The sequence below is a fragment of the Pseudophryne corroboree genome, chromosome 7 (assembly GCF_028390025.1).
Source record: "Pseudophryne corroboree isolate aPseCor3 chromosome 7, aPseCor3.hap2, whole genome shotgun sequence".
NCBI lineage: Eukaryota > Metazoa > Chordata > Amphibia > Anura > Myobatrachidae > Pseudophryne > Pseudophryne corroboree.
In genome coordinates, this window is record NC_086450.1 from 312,614,349 (window position 1) to 312,638,033 (window position 23,685).

Genomic DNA, 23,685 nt, shown 5'->3' on the forward strand with positions numbered 1-23,685 from the left:
ACGTTGACAATTAAGCTTGTGTAGCTGTCTCAATTCTCTTTGAAAATCCGTGGAGTGCCGCCCGTTTCTCTCTCTCTAGATATAGATATATAGATATAGATAGATAGATAGATAGATAGATAGATAGATAGATAGATATTTTATATATCAGGCATGGATATAGATATATTATATACAGGTAGAAGAGAGGTGGCATACCACAGACTTTTTATAAAGTGCAAACAGCTAAGGGGTCTATTTACTAACCCTTTAATGGAGATAAAGTGTCTGAAGCTAAAATACCAGCCAGTCTGCTACTAACTGTCAAGTCACAGCCTAGGTTTGAAAAATGACAATTAGGAGCTGGTTGTCTGGTACTTTATCTCCGTCTACTTTATCTCCATCTAAGGCTTAGTAAATAGAACCCTAAGTCCTCTTTTACCTTTTAAAAAGCCTTTGGACTGCCGCCTTTCTTCTGCCTGTATTATTGGATCTATAGATTCTAGGAGGGCACATCAACAAATTACTGTTTACATTTCGAGTACAAGGCTATTTAGACTATATCATAGTTGTTAATATTGCAGGACCTTGTAGAATGAAAAAAACATGATTAGACATTATCTTGCTGTACACAGATTAACGGGCTGGGTATGAGTGATTGGCAGCTGGGATCCCGGTGTTGAGATTGCCAGTGGGGCGACGAGTGCAATGAAGCCCCTTGCAGGCTCGCTGCGCTCAGCATGCAGCAGGCTCGGTGGCTTGCTGTGCTCGCCACAGGTTCTATTCCCACTCTATGGGTGTTGTGAACACCCAAAAGCAGGAATAGTCTCTGTCTGTCAGCATGCCAACTGTTGGGCTTTCCACTGGGCGGGATTCAGGCATCGGTATAGTGACCGGGTCACATAAACAAATCCCAGATTAACAATGTGACGGATGGAGCTGCATTGAAAATAGGCCCACATGATTCCTGTTAATGCAGCCAGTGATGACAGGATTTTCTTTTCCTGTCACCTCCACCAGCCTAGTTCATTCACCTCCCCACCACCCAAAATATCATGATCACCTATTCACCTCTACCCGCATCCAGCTGACAGAAGCTCCTCTTTCCTATTAGAGATGAGCGGGTTCGGTTTCTCTGAATCCGAACCCGCCAGAACTTCATGTTTTTTTTCACGGGTCCGAGCGACTCGGATCTTCCCGCCTTGCTCGGTTAACCCGAGCGCGCCCGAACGTCATCATGACGCTGTCGGATTCTCGCGAGGCTCGGATTCTATCGCGAGACGCGGATTCTATATAAGGAGCCGCGCGTCGCCGCCATTTTCACACGTGCATTGAGATTGATAGGGAGAGGACGTGGCTGGCGTCCTCTCCGTTTAGAATAGATTAGAGAGACACTTGATTTACTAATTTTGGGGAGCATTAGGAGTACTCAGTACAGTGCAGAGTTTTGCTGATAGTGACCAGTGACCACCAGTTTTATTTATAATCCGTTCTCTGCCTGAAAAAAGCGATACACAGCACACAGTGACTCAGTCACATACCATATCTGTGTGCACTGCTCAGGCTCAGGCCAGTGTGCTGCATCATCTATTATCTATATATAATATTATATATATCTGTCTGACTGCTCAGCTCACACAGCTTATAATTGTGGGGGAGACTGGGGAGCACTACTGCAGTGCCAGTTATAGGTTATAGCAGGAGCCAGGAGTACATAATATATTATATAGTGAGTGACCACCAGACACACAGTGCAGTTTATTTAATATATCCGTTCTCTGCCTGAAAAAAGCGATACACACAGTGACTCAGTCAGTCACATACCATATCTGTGTGCACTGCTCAGGCTCAGGCCAGTGTGCTGCATCATCTATATATATTATATATCTGTCTGACTGCTTAGCTCACACAGCTTATAATTGTGGGGGAGACTGGGGAGCACTACTGCAGTGCCAGTTATAGGTTATAGCAGGAGCCAGGAGTACATAATATTATATTAAAATTAAACAGTGCACACTTTTGCTGCAGGAGTGCCACTGCCAGTGTGACTAGTGACCAGTGACCTGACCACCAGTATATATAATATTAGTAGTATACTATCTCTTTATCAACCAGTCTATATTAGCAGCAGACACAGTACAGTGCGGTAGTTCACGGCTGTGGCTACCTCTGTGTCGGCACTCGGCAGCCCGTCCATAATTGTATATACCACCTAACCGTGGTTTTTTTTTCTTTCTTTATACATACATACTAGTTACGAGTATACTATCTCTTTATCAACCAGTCTATATATTAGCAGCAGACACAGTACAGTGCGGTAGTTCATGGCTGTGGCTACCTCTGTGTCGGCACTCGGCAGCCCGTCCATAATTGTATATACCACCTAACCGTGGTTTTTTTTTCTTTCTTTATACATACATACTAGTTACGAGTATACTATCTCTTTATCAACCAGTCTATATATTAGCAGCAGACACAGTACAGTGCGGTAGTTCACGGCTGTGGCTACCTCTGTGTCGGCACTCGGCAGCCCGTCCATAATTGTATATACCACCTAACCGTGGTTTTTTTTTCTTTCTTTATACATACATACTAGTTACGAGTATACTATCTCTTTATCAACCAGTCTATATATTAGCAGCAGACACAGTACAGTGCGGTAGTTCACGGCTGTGGCTACCTCTGTGTCGGCACTCGGCAGCCCGTCCATAATTGTATATACCACCTAACCGTGGTTTTTTTTTCTTTCTTTATACATACATACTAGTTACGAGTATACTATCTCTTTATCAACCAGTCTATATATTAGCAGCAGACACAGTACAGTGCGGTAGTTCACGGCTGTGGCTACCTCTGTGTCGGCACTCGGCAGCCCGTCCATAATTGTATATACCACCTAATCGTGGTTTTTTTTTCTTTCTTTATACATACATACTAGTTACGAGTATACTATCTCTTTATCAACCAGTCTATATTAGCAGCAGACACAGTACAGTGCGGTAGTTCACGGCTGTGGCTACCTCTGTGTCGGCACTCGGCAGCCCGTCCATAATTGTATATACCACCTAACCGTGGTTTTTTTTTCTTTCTTTATACATACATACTAGTTACGAGTATACTATCTCTTTATCAACCAGTCTATATATTAGCAGCAGACACAGTACAGTGCGGTAGTTCACGGCTGTGGCTACCTCTGTGTCGGCACTCGGCAGCCCGTCCATAATTGTATATACCACCTAACCGTGGTTTTTTTTTCTTTCTTTATACATACATACTAGTTACGAGTATACTATCTCTTTATCAACCAGTCTATATATTAGCAGCAGACACAGTACAGTGCGGTAGTTCACGGCTGTGGCTACCTCTGTGTCGGCACTCGGCAGCCCGTCCATAATTGTATATACCACCTAACCGTGGTTTTTTTTTCTTTCTTTATACATACATACTAGTTACGAGTATACTATCTCTTTATCAACCAGTCTATATATTAGCAGCAGACACAGTACAGTGCGGTAGTTCACGGCTGTGGCTACCTCTGTGTCGGCACTCGGCAGCCCGTCCATAATTGTATATACCACCTAACCGTGTTTTTTTTTTCTTTCTTTATACATACATACTAGTTACGAGTATACTATCTCTTTATCAACCAGTCTATATTAGCAGCAGACACAGTACAGTGCGGTAGTTCACGGCTGTGGCTACCTCTGTGTCGGCACTCGGCAGCCCGTCCATAATTGTATATACCACCTAACCGTGGTTTTTTTTTCTTTCTTTATACATACATACTAGTTACGAGTATACTATCTCTTTATCAACCAGTCTATATATTAGCAGCAGACACAGTACAGTGCGGTAGTTCACGGCTGTGGCTACCTCTGTGTCGGCACTCGGCAGCCCGTCCATAATTGTATATACCACCTAACCGTGGTTATTTTTTCTTTCTTTATACATACATACTAGTTACGAGTATACTATCTCTTTATCAACCAGTCTATATATTAGCAGCAGACACAGTACAGTGCGGTAGTTCACGGCTGTGGCTACCTCTGTGTCGGCACTCGGCAGCCCGTCCATAATTGTATACTAGTATCCAATCCATCCATCTCCATTGTTTACCTGAGGTGCCTTTTAGTTGTGCCTATTAAAATATGGAGAACAAAAATGTTGAGGTTCCAAAATTAGGGAAAGATCAAGATCCACTTCCACCTCGTGCTGAAGCTGCTGCCACTAGTCATGGCCGAGACGATGAAATGCCAGCAACGTCGTCTGCCAAGGCCGATGCCCAATGTCATAGTACAGAGCATGTCAAATCCAAAACACCAAATATCAGTAAAAAAAGGACTCCAAAACCTAAAATAAAATTGTCGGAGGAGAAGCGTAAACTTGCCAATATGCCATTTACCACACGGAGTGGCAAGGAACGGCTGAGGCCCTGGCCTATGTTCATGGCTAGTGGTTCAGCTTCACATGAGGATGGAAGCACTCAGCCTCTCGCTAGAAAAATGAAAAGACTCAAGCTGGCAAAAGCAGCACAGCAAAGAACTGTGCATTCTTCGAAATCCCAAATCCACAAGGAGAGTCCAATTGTGTCGGTTGCGATGCCTGACCTTCCCAACACTGGACGTGAAGAGCATGCGCCTTCCACCATTTGCACGCCCCCTGCAAGTGCTGGAAGGAGCACCCGCAGTCCAGTTCCTGATAGTCAGATTGAAGATGTCAGTGTTGAAGTACACCAGGATGAGGAGGATATGGGTGTTGCTGGCGCTGGGGAGGAAATTGACCAGGAGGATTCTGATGGTGAGGTGGTTTGTTTAAGTCAGGCACCCGGGGAGACACCTGTTGTCCGTGGGAGGAATATGGCCGTTGACATGCCAGGTGAAAATACCAAAAAAATCAGCTCTTCGGTGTGGAGGTATTTCACCAGAAATGCGGACAACAGGTGTCAAGCCGTGTGTTCCCTTTGTCAAGCTGTAATAAGTAGGGGTAAGGACGTTAACCACCTCGGAACATCCTCCCTTATACGTCACCTGCAGCGCATTCATAATAAGTCAGTGACAAGTTCAAAAACTTTGGGTGACAGCGGAAGCAGTCCACTGACCAGTAAATCCCTTCCTCTTGTAACCAAGCTCACGCAAACCACCCCACCAACTCCCTCAGTGTCAATTTCCTCCTTCCCCAGGAATGCCAATAGTCCTGCAGGCCATGTCACTGGCAATTCTGACGAGTCCTCTCTTGCCTGGGATTCCTCCGATGCATCCTTGCGTGTAACGCCTACTGCTGCTGGCGCTGCTGTTGTTGCCGCTGGGAGTCGATGGTCATCCCAGAGGGGAAGTCGTAAGCCCACTTGTACTACTTCCAGTAAGCAATTGACTGTTCAACAGTCCTTTGCGAGGAAGATGAAATATCACAGCAGTCATCCTACTGCAAAGTGGATAACTGAGTCCTTGACAACTATGTTGGTGTTAGACGTGCGTCCGGTATCCGCCGTTAGTTCACAGGGAACTAGACAATTTATTGAGGCAGTGTGCCCCCGTTACCAAATACCATCTAGGTTCCACTTCTCTAGGCAGGCGATACCGAGAATGTACACGGACGTCAGAAAAAGACTCACCAGTGTCCTAAAAAATGCAGTTGTACCCAATGTCCACTTAACCACGGACATGTGGACAAGTGGAGCAGGGCAGGGTCAGGACTATATGACTGTGACAGCCCACTGGGTAGATGTATGGACTCCCGCCGCAAGAACAGCAGCGGCGGCACCAGTAGCAGCATCTCGCAAACGCCAACTCTTTCCTAGGCAGGCTACGCTTTGTATCACCGCTTTCCAGAATACGCACACAGCTGAAAACCTCTTACGGCAACTGAGGAAGATCATCGCGGAATGGCTTACCCCAATTGGACTCTCCTGTGGATTTGTGGCATCGGACAACGCCAGCAATATTGTGTGTGCATTAAATATGGGCAAATTCCAGCACGTCCCATGTTTTGCACATACCTTGAATTTGGTGGTGCAGAATTTTTTAAAAAACGACAGGGGCGTGCAAGAGATGCTGTCGGTGGCCAGAAAAATTGCGGGACACTTTCGGCGTACAGGCACCACGTACAGAAGACTGGAGCACCACCAAAAACTACTGAACCTGCCCTGCCATCATCTGAAGCAAGAAGTGGTAACGAGGTGGAATTCAACCCTCTATATGCTTCAGAGGTTGGAGGAGCAGCAAAAGGCCATTCAAGCCTATACAATTGAGCACGATATAGTAGGTGGAATGCACCTGTCTCAAGTGCAGTGGAGAATGATTTCAACGTTGTGCAAGGTTCTGATGCCCTTTGAACTTGCCACACGTGAAGTCAGTTCAGACACTGCCAGCCTGAGTCAGGTCATTCCCCTCATCAGGCTTTTGTAGAAGAAGCTGGAGGCATTGAAGAAGGAGCTAAAAGGGAGCGATTCCGCTAGGCATGTGGGACTTGTGGATGCAGCCCTTAATTCGCTTAACAAGGATTCACGGGTGGTCAATCTGTTGAAATCAGAGCACTACATTTTGGCCACCGTGCTCGATCCTAGATTTAAAGCCTACCTTGGATCTCTCTTTCCGGCAGACACAGGTCTGCTGGGGTTGAAAGACCTGCTGGTGACAAAATTGTCAAGTCAAGCGGAACGCGACCTGTCAACATCTCCTCCTTCACATTCTCCCGCAACTGGGGGTGCGAGGAAAAGGCTCAGAATTCCGAGCCCACCCGCTGGCGGTGATGCAGGGCAGTCTGGAGCGACTGCTGATGCTGACATCTGGTCCGGACTGAAGGACCTGACAACGATTACGGACATGTCGTCTACTGTCACTGCATATGATTCTCTCAACATTGATAGAATGGTGGAGGATTATATGAGTGACCGCATCCAAGTAGGCACGTCACACAGTCCGTACTTATACTGGCAGGAAAAAGAGGCAATTTGGAGGCCCTTGCACAAACTGGCTTTATTCTACCTAAGTTGCCCTCCCACAAGTGTGTACTCCGAAAGAGTGTTTAGTGCCGCCGCTCACCTTGTCAGCAATCGGCGTACGAGGTTACATCCAGAAAATGTGGAGAAGATGATGTTCATTAAAATGAATTATAATCAATTCCTCCGCGGAGACATTGACCAGCAGCAATTGCCTCCACAAAGTACACAGGGAGCTGAGATGGTGGATTCCAGTGGGGACGAATTGATAATCTGTGAGGAGGGGGATGTACACGGTGATATATCGGAGGGTGAAGATGAGGTGGACATCTTGCCTCTGTAGAGCCAGTTTGTGCAAGGAGAGATTAATTGCTTCTTTTTTGGGGGGGGGTCCAAACCAACCCGTCATATCAGTCACAGTCGTGTGGCAGACCCTGTCACTGAAATGATGGGTTGGTTAAAGTGTGCATGTCCTGTTTTGTTTATACAACATAAGGGTGGGTGGGAGGGCCCAAGGACAATTCCATCTTGCACCTCTTTTTTCTTTTCTTTTTCTTTGCATCATGTGCTGATTGGGGAGGGTTTTTTGGAAGGGACATCCTGCGTGACACTGCAGTGCCACTCCTAGATGGGCCCGGTGTTTGTGTCGGCCACTAGGGTCGCTAATCTTACTCACACAGTCAGCTACCTCATTGCGCCTCTTTTTTTCTTTGCGTCATGTGCTGTTTGGGGAGGGTTTTTTGGAAGGGACATCCTGCGTGACACTGCAGTGCCACTCCTAGATGGGCCCGGTGTTTGTGTCGGCCACTAGGGTCGCTAATCTTACTCACACAGCTACCTCATTGCGCCTCTTTTTTTCTTTGCGTCATGTGCTGTTTGGGGAGGGTTTTTTGGAAGGGACATCCTGCGTGACACTGCAGTGCCACTCCTAGATGGGCCCGGTGTTTGTGTCGGCCACTAGGGTCGCTAATCTTACTCACACAGCTACCTCATTGCGCCTCTTTTTTTCTTTGCGTCATGTGCTGTTTGGGGAGGGTTTTTTGGAAGGGCCATCCTGCGTGACACTGCAGTGCCACTCCTAGATGGGCCCGGTGTTTGTGTCGGCCACTAGGGTCGCTAATCTTACTCACACAGCTACCTCATTGCGCCTCTTTTTTTCTTTGCGTCATGTGCTGTTTGGGGAGGGTTTTTTGGAAGGGACATCCTGCGTGACACTGCAGTGCCACTCCTAGATGGGCCCGGTGTTTGTGTCGGCCACTAGGGTCGCTTATCTTACTCACACAGCGACCTCGGTGCAAATTTTAGGACTAAAAATAATATTGTGAGGTGTGAGGTATTCAGAATAGACTGAAAATGAGTGTAAATTATGGTTTTTGAGGTTAATAATACTTTGGGATCAAAATGACCCCCAAATTCTATGATTTAAGCTGTTTTTTAGTGTTTTTTGAAAAAAACACCCGAATCCAAAACACACCCGAATCCGACAAAAAAAATTCGGTGAGGTTTTGCCAAAACGCGTTCGAACCCAAAACACGGCCGCGGAACCGAACCCAAAACCAAAACACAAAACCCGAAAAATTTCAGGCGCTCATCTCTATTTCCTATGTCATTCTCAGGATCAGTCTGAAGCGCCACCCCTGGACCCATCTGAAGTCCCATCTCGGCAACTGTGGACAAACCCCTGCCTTTGCAGCCATTGATATCACGCAGCCACCCCGAAAAAGTTGCAGACCCGCTCCATTTTCCCTGCGTTGCCCCAGCAACAGTCCATCACCGCCCCCAGCGAGCACCTCTACCTGTCAATCAGGTAGAGGCGTTCACAGTCAATGCGATGCTATTGCATTCACCATGCAGCACATGCACATGATGGGACCTGCACGTGCGCAGTGGTGCCTCAAATGGGGTATATGCGACCTGAATAACCCCCATAGAGCAGAGATGTCCAGTAGTGTGGAGAGGTAGTACAGTGATGTAGTATATCGCCAAAAACCCCTGCCCACACAGAGAGAACTTATCTGTGGCGCTAATCACACCCACTGCAAAGGCACACAATAGGCACTTCATAAATTTCAGTTCCAAGCCCATGTGGACCTTAATCTGGCACTGCATACATTACACATAAGCTTGTAGTATAGGCAATACACATACAGTACGCTTGTAGTATATACTGGAGAGTACACATGAGCTTGCATAATAGACAGTACACATAAGCTCATAGTACTTAAAGTACACACAAGCACACAGTACTTACAGAACACATAAATTCACAGTACATTCTGTACATATAAGATTGCAGTCCATAAAGTACTCATAAGCTTGCAGTACTTAGAGTACACATAGGCTCGAAGCACATACAGTACACATTAGCTTGATATAACATGTGCACAGAAAGTTAGATTTGGGTGAGTTATTTTGTTTCTGTGCAAGGTAAATACTGTCTGCTTTATTTTTACACTGTAATTTAGATTTCAGTTTGAACACACCCCATCCAAATCTAATTCTCTCTGCACATGTTATAGCTGCCCCCCAGCAGTGCACATGGTTTTACCCAACTGCTAACACATTTACTGCTGCGATCAAGTCTGAATTACCCCCTATGTGCACTGCAGGGGGGGTGCAGATATAACATGTGCAGAGAAAGTTAGATTTGGGTGGGGTGTGTTCAAACCGAAATCTAAATTGTAGTGTAAAAATAAAGCATCCAGTATTTACCCTGCACAGAAACAATATAAACCCACCCAAATCTAATTCTCTCTTTACATGCTATATCTGCCCACCTGCAGTGCACATGGTTTTGCTCATTTGCTAACAAATTTGCTGCTGCGATCAGGTCTGAATTAGGCCCACGGCAAGATTACTTAACCACATTATGCAAGATTATGTTAGCAAAATGCATCTCTGATGCTACTGGATTGTACACCCAGTGGCAGATATAGTTGCGGGCTAGCAGGGCAGGTGCCTGGGGTACTGCAGCCTGACGGCATAGCCGTAGTCACCCCACCAGCACTGTCAGCACCCGTCTGCTGCCTGTACCACAATGGGTGCCTCCCCCTCTCCAGGCTGCTTCCCACTGCCCATGCCCTGATGCCCCCACCCCAGCTGCTTCCCACTGCCGGCCACCCCTCCTCTGGTACTGGCTGATTCACACTGCCCACACTCCGCCGCTTCCCACTGTCAGCCCCCCTTTCCTACTGGCCACTTCCCGCTGACAACTGCCTCCCGCTACTACTCACCCCAGCTCAGCTTCTCGCTGGCCAGAAAAATGAGAAGAGCATAGAGCCGGATGGTGAGTGATGGTTACCTGGTGCAGTGTGTATAAGGGGCTACCTTGTGCAATGTGTATAATGGACTACCTGGTGCAGGGCCTAATTCAGGTTAGACCACATCACGATCCAACAGGAATTTTTATGATCGGCCCGCGGACACATGTGCAGTGCCCATCCTGTGTATGTGCCCGCAGTTCCTATGAGGGGGTCACAGAAAATGTGATCGCCTCTTCCTGTCAATCAGGCAGAGGCGGTCGTGCGGCGGGGGGGGGGGGGCAGGAAAAGCTGTTTCAGGGGAGGAGACAGAGGTCCAGGCTTTAAGGATAACCATGCTTCGGCATAGGTGATTTAATTAGTACAGTACAGTACTTCAGTTAATTTGATTTAGCCATCTGTGCTCACCCATGGATATCCTTAAAACTTGAATATGGTGCCTTGGGGACCGAGTTGGGAAACACAGAGTCATACTTTAGTTTAACAAAACAATAGTTTAATTTTGTGAAAGCCATAGTCCTAAAGTGGTAAATATTTGGTATTTTAAGAAGATTAATACACTTTGATGCAGTGTTTGTCTTCTGATGTTTCAGCTTCTTCATGTGTAAAAGTGTATTCATATTTAGCAGATGTGACTAACGAGAGTGGAGATACCAGTGTGTTTATTGACATTTTGATGGCCAAGTGGATGCAGACAGTTAGTGCCAAGAAAGAACAGTACATAGGATAAGGAGATAATGAATAGTCAGAGTTACAATGAGTACAGAAGTGGAGATTTATCTAGGATTAGCTGGAATCTGTGTACAGGATAAAGCCCAGTACCCACGGGCCGATTAAGGAGAGATGTGTGCTGAGCGAACTGCTCAGCACACATCTCTCCTGCCGCTCAGCACAGCGCGATCTGTGCTGAGCGTGCGGGGGGAGACGGGGGGCCCGCTCACTTCACCCAGCGGGTGAAGTGAGCGACCCGCTAGATTGGCCTGCATGCAGGCCAATCTAGCAGCAGCGATAGCGATGTGCGGGGCCGCGCATAGCTATCGCTGAGGGGGCTACACACAGAGCGATCATGCTGATATTCTAAGCAATCTAGTCAGATTGCTTAGAATATCGCTCCGTGAGTACCCCCCTTAAGAAGGTATCACTAAAACAGAGCAAACACAATATACAAAAAAAATAGTATGTCAGAAAGTGATCTACTTGAAAATAAATAGGGCTGATAATTGAAAACAAAGCTAAAAACGATCATGAGTAACAGCCAGGAAAAATAAAGCTTTCAACCTTGCTCCTATGGTACATTTAGTAAGAAGGGTAATCTGGCACATATTGTATATATTCTTAGTATCAGAATTTTAATAAATTGTAATATTCATAACCTACATTCATAAATTTCAGAGTAGAACCGAGAAAAATAACATAATAGTGTAAGCTGTGTGACACAGAATGTCTTTCAAATTATGTAAATAGAACTTATCTTATGTTGATTAAATAAATGCTTAGAACAATATGGTATTATACCAATTTCCACTAATGGTTGTTTAGAAACAATTGAGCTGGATAGTATATGTTGTCAAACTGATATAGAGTCCTGTGTCTCATTAGGTGGTTTGTCAACTAAAGGACACATTACAGTAGGCTCTACATATATTCTGTTGTCAGGAGTGATACAAAAATATAAGTTTCAGTATTATCAATCTCATGCTTTCAAGTGTTTTTTAGCCCCAAATACACAGAACAGAATGAGTAAACATAATGACGCTAGTACTAGTTACCCATTACATGTTAACATGTATACTGACTATACACAATTCATTAATTCATTCATTTAACTTCATTTGAATATTATATGAGTGCTTTATTTAATATCTTTAGAAAGGTGGTTGGTGTTTGTTATAAATATAATATGGTGTTTTCAATAGGACAAGAAGTGGGAAATATATATATTTAATACAATGGAAATATATATATTTATTACAAACTGATGTGTTCCTGTGTGTGTCAGTATTCCTTACACAGGTATATTTTACAAGTAAGGGCAATGTCCACTGCTGGTTATACGAGACCAAAGCAAGAAAAGTGTTTAGAGTTGGGCATATGTCAACATTGAAATGTTTGCGTCTTCATTTTGAGACAATGGGTTTCATCTTATGTGTTAATCTATATAATCCATGTTACATATTGTATTTTTATGTTATTTCTAACACTCAAAATTGAGGCAACAGTGATCCGTACTGTTTCTTAGCATTTATGTATATTTTCTAATCTGACCCATGAAATTGCTTATTCAGGAGTTTTCCAGCCTATATACGCTGGAAATTGTCACTGCTAAATCAGCCAAGACAGCCTGGATGAAACATGGACTGCAGAAGTGCCAGGATGATCTGAATATAACTCAGCCACTATACACAAAGGTCTCCTGAGTATGCTGATGAGATTGCTGTATTGAGCATCTGCTGAATTGATCAATAACCTTAGCTAAGTGTCACGATCCGGGTATCTGGACGCCATTACTTACCCTTCAGATGCCTCCTAAGGCGGGCTCAGCGTTCCAGGACCGGATTCCGCTGTTCCTGAGTTTCCACATACAGAGTGGTCTTTTCATCAGCCGCGGCCTCCGCTGTGCCCGCGTGGTTAAATGTGCATCTATCAGCCTGGCGTCTCCTGTCTCCGGTGGCCGGCGCCGCCATTACTGTTTCCCAGACCACATGGATTACAAACCAAACTTCCCTCCAAGTGTCTGCATGGGCGCAGCCATCTTGGATTCTGTCATCTGATCATTTCCACCAATCTGCTGTCTGTGTTGTTGATTTGCATAATTGCCTAGCCAACCCCTTCCTTGCTGCAGGTATAAGTAAGCTGTACCTGAGCAAGGAAGACGTCAGTGCTTTGGTTGTCAAACCTAGTTCCTGTTTGTCTCTCTTCTATGATTGTCTTCCAGGTTCCAGCTCCTGTCTCAAGACTTCCACCATAGAGACCCGCACCAGCATTCCACCTGCGGTGTAGCCTGACTCTCCAATCCATTGTGGATTCATCTGTTTCCAGCTACAACACTACCTGCTTCCAGCCTCAGCTTCCAGCAGAGTACAGCTTCCCTTAAAGGGCCGGTGTCCTTTCTACACTTTACCACTCTCCACCGGAATTATTATTTCTCCGCTCTCAAGTTCTACATTTCAGTTCACATTTCATCGCTCCCAAAGTTCATTTATTATTTAACTGGTTCCAGCCAGTATCCACTCCGTGCTAACAACAGTCTGGTTCCAGCCAGTATCCACAGCAGCTGTTTTACCTTCAGCAACCCAGCTCTTCCTGGAACACCAGCTGGTATAATCCTGGGTTATCTCCATTGCTACAGCCGGGCCTGGTAAGGACTTTCCATCTAGAAGATCATACGAACTATCTCACACTACCAGTGCCCTGTGGCTCCTGCCATGCTGTAGTACTCAGGAACTGTATTTATTCTTTGCTGACTTTTACGTTTTCTTTTATTGCTGCTGTGATGCGGAGTTGTCATAATAAACATCATTGACTTTTATCTAAGTTGTCGTGGTCACGCCTTCGGGCAGTTATTATTCATGTTACTTACATGTCCAGGGGTCTGATACAACCTCCCAGGTTCCGGTACATCTCAGCCCCTACAACTGAGGCTGCCTCCCATCAGCTCAGGCCCTCAGTTGTGACAGTAAGCACTGACCTAATGAATCCAGCCGGAGACCAGGATCAAGCGGCCAGGCCGATGCAAGAACTGGCAGCCCGACTAGAACATCAGGAGGCTGCACAGGGCCACATCATCCGCTGTCTCCAGGATCTCTCTACTCGGCTGGATGGGATTCAGACAACTCTCCGTGGATCAGGCGCGTCTGGTGCGTCAACCACAGTGACTCCAGCTATAACCCCACCCACCTTACCCATTTCTGCTCCACGTCTTCATCTTCCAACGCCAGCAAAATTTGACGGATCTCCAAGATTCTGCAGGGGATTTCTCAACCAGTGTGAGATTCAGTTTGAGCTACAACCTGGCAATTTTCCCAGTGACCGTACAAAAATTGCCTACATTATTTCTCTTCTCAGTGGCTCAGCCCTTGATTGGGCATCACCGTTATGGGAGAGGTCCGACACCCTGCTATCTTCCTACACTGCCTTCGTGTCAACATTCAGGCGCATCTTCGACGAGCCAGGCCGGGTAACCTCAGCTTCGTCTGAGATTCTCCGTTTACGCCAGGAATCACGTACTGTAGGACAATATCTTATACAGTTCCAGATCCTGGCATCCGAACTGGCATGGAACGACGAGGCCCTGTATGCTGCATTCTGGCATGGTTTATCCGAGCGTATTAAAGATGAGTTAGCTACCAGAGACTTACCCTCCAAGTTAGATGAGCTAATCTCACTTTGTACGAAAGTTGACTTGCGTTTCAGAGAGAGAGCAACTGAGCGTGGAGGATCATCTGCTCCAAAATCTTCTACTCCTCCTCCTCGCCAACTGTCACCAACTACAGATGAACCCATGCAAATTGTCCGTTCCCGTTTAACTCCTGCTGAGCGCCGAAGACGTCTCTCCGAGTTTCTCTGTCTGTATTGTGCAGCTCCGTCTCACACCATTAATGCCTGTCCCAAACGTCCGGGAAACTCCAAATCCTAGCTCGCCAAGGAGAGGGCCGGCTAGGAGTAATGATCTCCTCTCCATCTCCTCAAGATTGTAACCTCCCAGTCTCGCTTCAAGTTGCTCAACGTTATCAGAACGTCATTGCCCTCCTGGATTCCGGAGCAGCTGGGAACTTTATTACTGAAGCCTATGTTAAACGGTGGTCCCTACCCACCGAGAGACTTCCTTCGTCCTTTTCCTTAACTGCTGTGGATGGCAGTAAAATTTTTGATACAGTTATTTCTCTAAGGACTCTACCAGTTCGTCTGAGAGTGGGAGTTCTTCATTCCGAACTTATTTCATTTTTAGTGATTCCAAGAGCCACACATCCTGTGGTCCTGGGCCTTCCATGGCTCCGTCTTCACAATCCTACAATTGATTGGACGACTACGCAAATCCTGGCATGGGGTTCCTCCTGTACTAAGACATGTTTGTTTAAAGTGTTGCCTGTCTGTTCTTCCTCCCCCAGGTCGTCTGATGTTCCACCTCCTCCATATCAAGATTTCACGGATGTGTTCAGTAAAGCTTCTGCTGATATCCTTCCTCCTCATAGAGAATGGGACTGCCCGATTGATCTCGTTCCAGGGAAGGTTCCACCTCGAGGCCGAACTTATCCGTTGTCTCTCCCCGAGACACATTCTATGGAGGAATACATTAAAGAGAACCTAGCAAAGGGGTTCATTCGACCTTCTTCTTCTCCAGCCGGCGCAGGCTTCTTTTTTGTAAAGAAGAAAGATGGTGGTCTGCGGCCGTGCATCGACTACAGAGGTTTGAACGACATTACCATCAAGAACCGCTATCCTTTACCCCTGATTACTGAGCTCTTTGACAGAGTTAGCGGAGCTACCATCTTTACAAAGCTGGACCTGAGAGGTGCATACAATCTCATCCGGATCCGTGAGGGTGACGAGTGGAAGACCGCATTTAACACCCGTGACGGACATTATGAGTACCTCGTCATGCCCTTCGGATTGAGCAATGCTCCAGCTGTCTTCCAGCATTTCGTCAATGAGATCTTCAGAGATATTCTATACCGTCATGTCGTGGTCTATCTAGATGATATCCTCATTTTTGCCAACGATTTAGAGGAACATCGTTTCTGGGTAAAGGAGGTTCTGTCCCGTCTCCGTGTCAATCATCTCTACTGCAAATTAGAGAAATGCGTCTTTGAAGTCAAGTCCATTCCGTTTCTAGGGTACATTGTGTCCGGTTCCGGACTAGAGATGGATCCTGAGAAACTACAAGCAATCCAGAATTGGCCGGTACCCTTAACCCTCAAAGGGGTCCAGAGGTTCTTAGGGTTCGCCAATTATTACCGAAAGTTTATACGAGACTTTTCCACCATTGTGGCGCCTATTACTGCTTTCACCAAGAAGGGTGCTAACCCGTCCAAGTGGTCTGAAGAAGCCATGCAAGCTTTTCATCTTTTAAAACAGAGGTTCATCTCTGCACCTGTCCTGAAACAGCCTGACATCGACTCTCCTTTCATCTTAGAGGTGGATGCCTCCTCCGTTGGAGTAGGAGCGGTGTTATCTCAGAGGGCTAAAGATGGTCATTTACATCCTTGCAGTTTCTTCTCACGGAAGTTCTCCCCAGCGGAGCGCAACTATGCCATTGGCGACCAGGAGTTGCTAGCCATCAAGCTCGCTCTAGAGGAGTGGAGATATCTGTTGGAGGGAGCTTCTCATTCAATCACCATCCTTACAGACCACAAGAACCTTCTATATCTAAAAGGCGCACAATGTCTCAACCCTCGTCAGGCCAGATGGGCACTTTTCTTTTCCAGGTTCGACTTTAAACTCCAGTTCTGTCCGGGCTCTCAGAATCGCAAGGCCGATGCCCTTTCCCGCTCATGGGAGCAAGAAAATGAGTCAGAGTCTTCAGACAAGCATCCTATTATAAATCCGTTGGCATTCTCCACGGTAGGGATGGACTCTACGCCCCCATCAGGGAAAAGTTTTGTGAAGCCGACACTAAGGAAGAAGCTCATGCATTGGGCCCATGCTTCCCGTTTTGCCGGACATACAGGTATCCAAAAAACCCTGGAGTTTATCTCTAGGTCCTATTGGTGGCCAACTCTGAAAAAGGACGTTTTGGAGTTTATTGCATCTTGCCCAAAGTGTGCTCAACATAAAGTATCCCGCCAGTCACCTGCGGGGCAACTGGTTCCACTATCTGTTCCCCGTCGACCATGGACCCATTTGTCGATGGATTTTATTACAGATTTGCCCATGTGCAACAAGTTCAATACCATCTGGGTGGTAGTTGACCGGTTCACCAAGATGGCACACTTCATTCCTCTCACCGGTCTTCCGTCAGCTTCCAAGTTGGCTCAAGTATTCATACAAGAGATCTTCCGACTCCACGGTCTTCCAGAAGAAATTATCTCAGATCGAGGAGTTCAATTCACAGCCAAATTCTGGCGAAGTTTATGTCAAGTCCTCCAAGTCAAGTTAAAGTTTTCCACGGCTTACCATCCTCAGACCAATGGTCAAACTGAGAGGGTGAATCAGGACTTGGAGGCCTTCCTCCGCATCTATGTGTCCTCCTCTCAAGATGACTGGGTTCAATTACTTCCCTGGGCCGAGTTCTGTCATAACAACCAGTATCATTCTTCATCTTCTTCAACACCATTCTTCACCAACTTTGGATTCCACCCTAAAGTCCCTGAGTTCCAACCGCTTCCAGCAACTTCTGTTCCCGCAGTGGATATCACCTTGCATCAGTTTGCCAATATCTGGAAGAGCGTACGATCAGCTCTGCTCAAGGCATCGTTCAGGTACAAGAAGTTTGCGGATAAGAAGCGTCGAGCAGTTCCTGCTCTCAAGGTGGGTGATCGGGTATGGTTATCCACGAAGAATTTGAGGTTAAGAGTTCCCAGTATGAAGTTTGCACCTCGCTACATCGGTCCTTTCAAAATTGATCAAGTCATCAATCCTGTTGCTTACAGACTCCAGTTACCTCCCTTCTTAAAAATACCCAGGACATTCCATGTTTCCCTGTTGAAACCGCTAATCTTGAATCGGTTTCATTCCTCACTTCCACCAACTCCGAAAGTCCAAACTCAACGAGGCGTTGAGTATGAAGTGGCCAAGATCCTGGACTCACGTCACCGTTATGGTCAACTTCAGTATCTCATTGACTGGAAGGGCTATGGTCCTGAAGAACGCTCTTGGACCAATGCCTCTGACGTCCATGCTCCTGCCTTGGTCCGAAATTTCCACGCAAAGTTTCCTTTAAAGCCTAAGAAGTGTCCTGGGGCCACTCCTAAAGGGGGGGGTGCTGTCACGATCCGGGTATCTGGACGCCATTACTTACCCTTCAGATGCCTCCTAAGGCGGGCTCAGCGTTCCAGGACCGGATTCCGCTGTTCCTGAGTTTCCACATACAGAGTGGTCTTTTCATCAGCCGCGGCCTCCGCTGTGCCCGCGTGGTTAAATGTGCATCTATCAGCCTGGCGTCTCCTGTCTCCGGTGGCCGGCGCCGCCATTACTGTTTCCCAGACCACATGGATTACAAACCAAACTTCCCTCCAAGTGTCTGCATGGGCGCAGCCATCTTGGATTCTGTCATCTGATCATTTCCACCAATCTGCTGTCTGTGTTGTTGATTTGCATAATTGCCTAGCCAACCCCTTCCTTGCTGCAGGTATAAGTAAGCTGTACCTGAGCAAGGAAGACGTCAGTGCTTTGGTTGTCAAACCTAGTTCCTGTTTGTCTCTCTTCTATGATTGTCTTCCAGGTTCCAGCTCCTGTCTCAAGACTTCCACCATAGAGACCCGCACCAGCATTCCACCTGCGGTGTAGCCTGACTCTCCAATCCATTGTGGATTCATCTGTTTCCAGCTACAACACTACCTGCTTCCAGCCTCAGCTTCCAGCAGAGTACAGCTTCCCTTAAAGGGCCGGTGTCCTTTCTACACTTTACCACTCTCCACCGGAATTATTATTTCTCCGCTCTCAAGTTCTACATTTCAGTTCACATTTCATCGCTCCCAAAGTTCATTTATTATTTAACTGGTTCCAGCCAGTATCCACTCCGTGCTAACAACAGTCTGGTTCCAGCCAGTATCCACAGCAGCTGTTTTACCTTCAGCAACCCAGCTCTTCCTGGAACACCAGCTGGTATAATCCTGGGTTATCTCCATTGCTACAGCCGGGCCTGGTAAGGACTTTCCATCTAGAAGATCATACGAACTATCTCACACTACCAGTGCCCTGTGGCTCCTGCCATGCTGTAGTACTCAGGAACTGTATTTATTCTTTGCTGACTTTTACGTTTTCTTTTATTGCTGCTGTGATGCGGAGTTGTCATAATAAACATCATTGACTTTTATCTAAGTTGTCGTGGTCACGCCTTCGGGCAGTTATTATTCATGTTACTTACATGTCCAGGGGTCTGATACAACCTCCCAGGTTCCGGTACATCTCAGCCCCTACAACTGAGGCTGCCTCCCATCAGCTCAGGCCCTCAGTTGTGACACTAAGTATACAATAAATTCATATTTATATAATTAAGTTGTTTGTTGAAATACTTTTCTGGGATCCCACCCATCTGAGTCTCTTTGAACTTAACCCACCTGTATCACATGTCCAGCTCCATTGTTTGCAAACCACCACCAGTAGATATTGAGGTATTCTTTTTTCTTTATACTTTGGTTCCACATTGCCATTTTTGTTAAGTACAAGTTTATATGCAGTGTGTATTTATATTTGGTGGTTGGCAGTGGAGTCATTACACTATAATTGGGTAAAGACAGATATTGCTGATAGCAGCTGAATATTTAAAGACCTATAGTGACAGATCCATGTTTTATGTCTCCACTTACTGCTGAATCTCCTCATTCTAGTCATGCTGTAACTCTGTTAGCTGCACAAAAATAAGCCAGTCACCAATGACTATTTTAATACCACTACATTCCAATAGAAACACACACTTGTCCTAGACAGCAACTATAGTTGTTATTATTATGCAACTTTGTATAATTTTCCCTGCAACTTACTGTACATTGACAAAACACTTAAGCAGGGCTATATTTCCCTTGAATAACACAAAATTGTATGTGATTGGTCTGTGTCATGATCCCCTCAGTGTACAGCTCTGCGACATACATCAGTGCTTTATAGATAGTAATAAATAGATTAAAATCTCAACACCTTGGTTAAGGAAAGTCCTTAAGCGAAGTGGTGGCCTCTAGTAGATGTACACTGTAGGTGATGTATGAAAGAAAATTTCTAACAATATTCCTGTCACCCTCTCAATGTCATCTTCTTCAACATGGTGCTTGTCCAGTTTTCTTGGGGTATCTCCAGTACACTTCTCTAAAAAAAATCTAGGAACTTCTGAATAAGTTGTTCTCTGGACTGTAATCTTGACATTTATCAAATATTGGTGGTGGTGTGAAATTGGGATTCTTTCTACAGGAAACATTTTCTGGCTATATTTACAAAGCATGTGCTTTTGCAAGCCCTTGCTTATTGGCAGGTTGAAGCTGAAAATCTAAAGCAGCAGAAACATGCAGTGTAAAGCATGCCTGGCTTTATATTGAATGCCCAATGAGCTTTAAAGCTTCATCTCCAGCTTACAGAGAAGCGGCAGCTGTTGCTTCATAAATATAGCTCTTCATGTTCATCAACTTAAACTAGAGTCTAGAGGAGGAAAAATACAACCGCAAAATGGATTTTAGATCAAAGCAAACAGAAGTCCACACTTTTCTTACTTACCCTGCTTATTGAGAACAGCAGTCCTGGTTTTCCTGTACAAACACCAGTAAAACAGTATCTCAGTTTCCAGTAAAATAAATGTTCCCAGACAAACGTTATCAGACTCAATCCCATGGCTGCTGCCAGCATGTAGAATACACCAGCCATATTGTCAATATCCAGCTGGCTGCTCATAACTTCATTCTTCTCATGGTGGCAAATACCAGTAAGCCACAAAGTTTCCAATTCTTCCATCTCACCTAAACAACAAAAAATTATTGTATTTATTCTATACAAAATATATTGTAGAACCAAATATCTGTGGTTTTGTATTATTTTCTTGACTACTGTATATTCAAAATGTGTCCATCTGCTTATGTGAGGTCAGTAAGGGCCTGATTCTGTTGTACATCCTGTAATATCGATGTCACATGCAGCTGAGTGATTTTATTCTACTGTGCATGCATCTATGTTGGAATGCGCATATGTCCTGAGTCCCAAGTTGCAGTTGCGAGTGAGATGCACTGTTTCACAAATATCTTGCTTGATGGTGACAGGGCGATGGCTATTCTAATGCATGGAGATGGTCTGAGTTATTGGCATATTATCGAAGTGTCCAACTCAGAAACAGGCCTTTATGCTGGGTACACACTAGCCGATAGATCGGCCGTTCAGTTGAACAGCCAGTGTATCATGGGCATGTCTGCAGGGGTGAACAACGCAGTTCGCAGCTCAGCCGATGGACAATATATCTGTAGATATATCTTCACATCACGCTGTGTGTACAGGTGGCCAGCTGCAGAGGCAATTAGATGGGAACATGTTGTGATGTAAGTCACGACACATCAGGCCAACGATTGGTAAGTGTATATGCACTTACTGATCGTCAGATAGTACGGTACAGAAGATCAGCTGGAAGTTTGATATGTCGGCCTAGTGTGCACCCAGCATCAGTCTAATAAAGGAAATTTCAAAAAGACACTACATGCAAGAAGAAATTTGAATTGGAAGTGTACAAAAATCAATTTTCTATTATATTTTAAAAAATAATCAATTAATTAACTAGTTTCTATAAGATAGCATGATTCAACTAAAGACTATTCTATATGTAAATAAAAAGGCATGAACATTTATGTACAGCATAATAGCAGTGGTTTATTAAAATTTATGGGGCCTAGCCAAGACACTAGTTTGGCTCCCTTTCCCTTTTACATTCACCAAACCAAAGTAGACACATAAAAATGGATCAGCGCAATGCACATCCACACTAGGCCTAAGGCTTGAGCCTAGATTGCCTAATAATATTGGATAATATGACTTTGTATAGTATGCCTTTAAAATCTAACCATGCTTCAATACTTTTATTCACAGCTAGTGCAGATAACTTAGACTACACAAAGCTCTAGACAGTGTACAAAATTTTATTCACACCAGAGTTGGTCCTAACGAATTTGGTGCCCTAGTTAAAATTTTAGCTGGTGGCCCTTATTGCAGCCAATTCCACTAAATCACTCAATCACATCATTATGCCACACATTACTGCCCCCAGTACACATAATTGTGCACAAATTGATGCATCCCCCAATTAACATGATGATGCCATAAATTGATGCCTCTAGTTCACATGATTATGCCATATACTGTAATACAATCCCCAGATCATAAGATTATGAAACACATTTCTGACCCAGTTCACATGAATACTGTTTGTCACAAATTGATACCTCCTGGCTCCTCACGGGAGTCTGTTGCTAATATGGTTACACTGTTGGAAGAGGTCACATTGTCATCCATTCCTCACGGGCACTTACATGGTTGAGAGAAGTACAGTGGCACCAACAACAGATGTGACTGCTGCCAGCAGTGGCACTACAGTCAGACCTTTTTTTTGTATTGTGACAATGCGGATGAAAGCACTGACAGCTGAGAGGCCACTACTGGTGACTCCTTCTGTGTCCTCTCCCACTTTTACAGTTATATCACTTCAATTAGGACATTAGCACAACTCCTCTATATTGATGTATCTGCCCAGTTTTCTCTGGTCTTCATTCCAAATGCCTGCATTTAGGGTAGGCTGAGATGTGGTAGGATGTGGACAGACAATGGTTGGAGATGTTGATCTTTCTTGAACATTGACACAATGAACTATGGGGGTCATTCCTAGTTGATCGCTCACTAGCTGTTTTTTACAACCGTGCAAATGCATAGTCTCCGCCCACAGAGGAGTGTATTTTAGCCTTGCAAGTGTGTGATCGCATGTGCAGCCGAGCTGCACATTTTGTGCAGTTTTGGAGCAGCTCTGAATTTACTCAGCCCTTGCGATCACTTCAGCATGTCCGGTGCTGGAATTGATGTCAGACACCCACCCTGCAAACACTTGGACACGCCAGTATTTTTCCAAACACTCCCAGAAAATGGTCAGTTGACACCCATAAATGCCTTCTTCCTGTCAATCTCTTTGCGATCGTCCGTGCAAATGGATTCTTCATAAATCCCATCGCAAAGCAACAATCCGCTTTGTGCCCATGCGACGTGCCTACACAGTACAGTGCATATGAAGGCGCAGTTCTGACATGATCGCAGCGCAGCTAAAAACCTAGCGTGTGATCAGGTCGGAATGACCCCCTATGCTCAATCTCATAATAAGCAAAATCATAACAGGAGCAACATGCTCGATAGCACACATAAGGGCAGATGTATTAACATGGAAAAGGCATAAGGAAGTGATAAACCAGTGATAAGTGCAAGGTGATAAATGCACCAACCAATCAGCTCCAATATGTATATTAACAGTTAGGAGCTGATTGGCTGGTGCATTTATCACCTAGTACTTATCACTGGTTTATCACTTCCTTGTACCATCTCCAGGCTTTATACATCTGCCCCATAGTACATAGTACATGACATACATAGCACACACACCAAGTTAACTATGAAAAAGTTGTCAACTATGGTCACACAAAATTACACCTTCTTACACTAACCCTGCCAGCTGGTGAGCTCTCTTATTCCTGCAACATCACTAGGATTGAATTTTACACTTAGAGTGAAAAAATCAGCCCTTGGAGAATGATGCATACTACTGTATATTAATTACTGTCTCAACTGTCACTGGTGTTTCATGTGCTGTTATGGCCAGGTGCTGCAGCTGTACATTGGTGTTGCTGT

The 23,685-nt window shown here is 45.2% G+C and overlaps 1 protein-coding gene across 1 annotated transcript in view; it reads right to left on the reverse strand.

Moving 5' to 3' along the window:
* The window catches only part of GRIN2A (glutamate ionotropic receptor NMDA type subunit 2A), a 995,689-nt gene that overhangs the window by 6,041 nt on the left and 965,963 nt on the right, over positions 1-23,685 (reverse strand). The window contains exon 13 of the mRNA XM_063934277.1: positions 20,539-20,777. Coding sequence (XP_063790347.1) covers positions 20,539-20,777 — 239 coding nt within the window. The remainder of the gene's footprint in view (positions 1-20,538; positions 20,778-23,685) is intronic.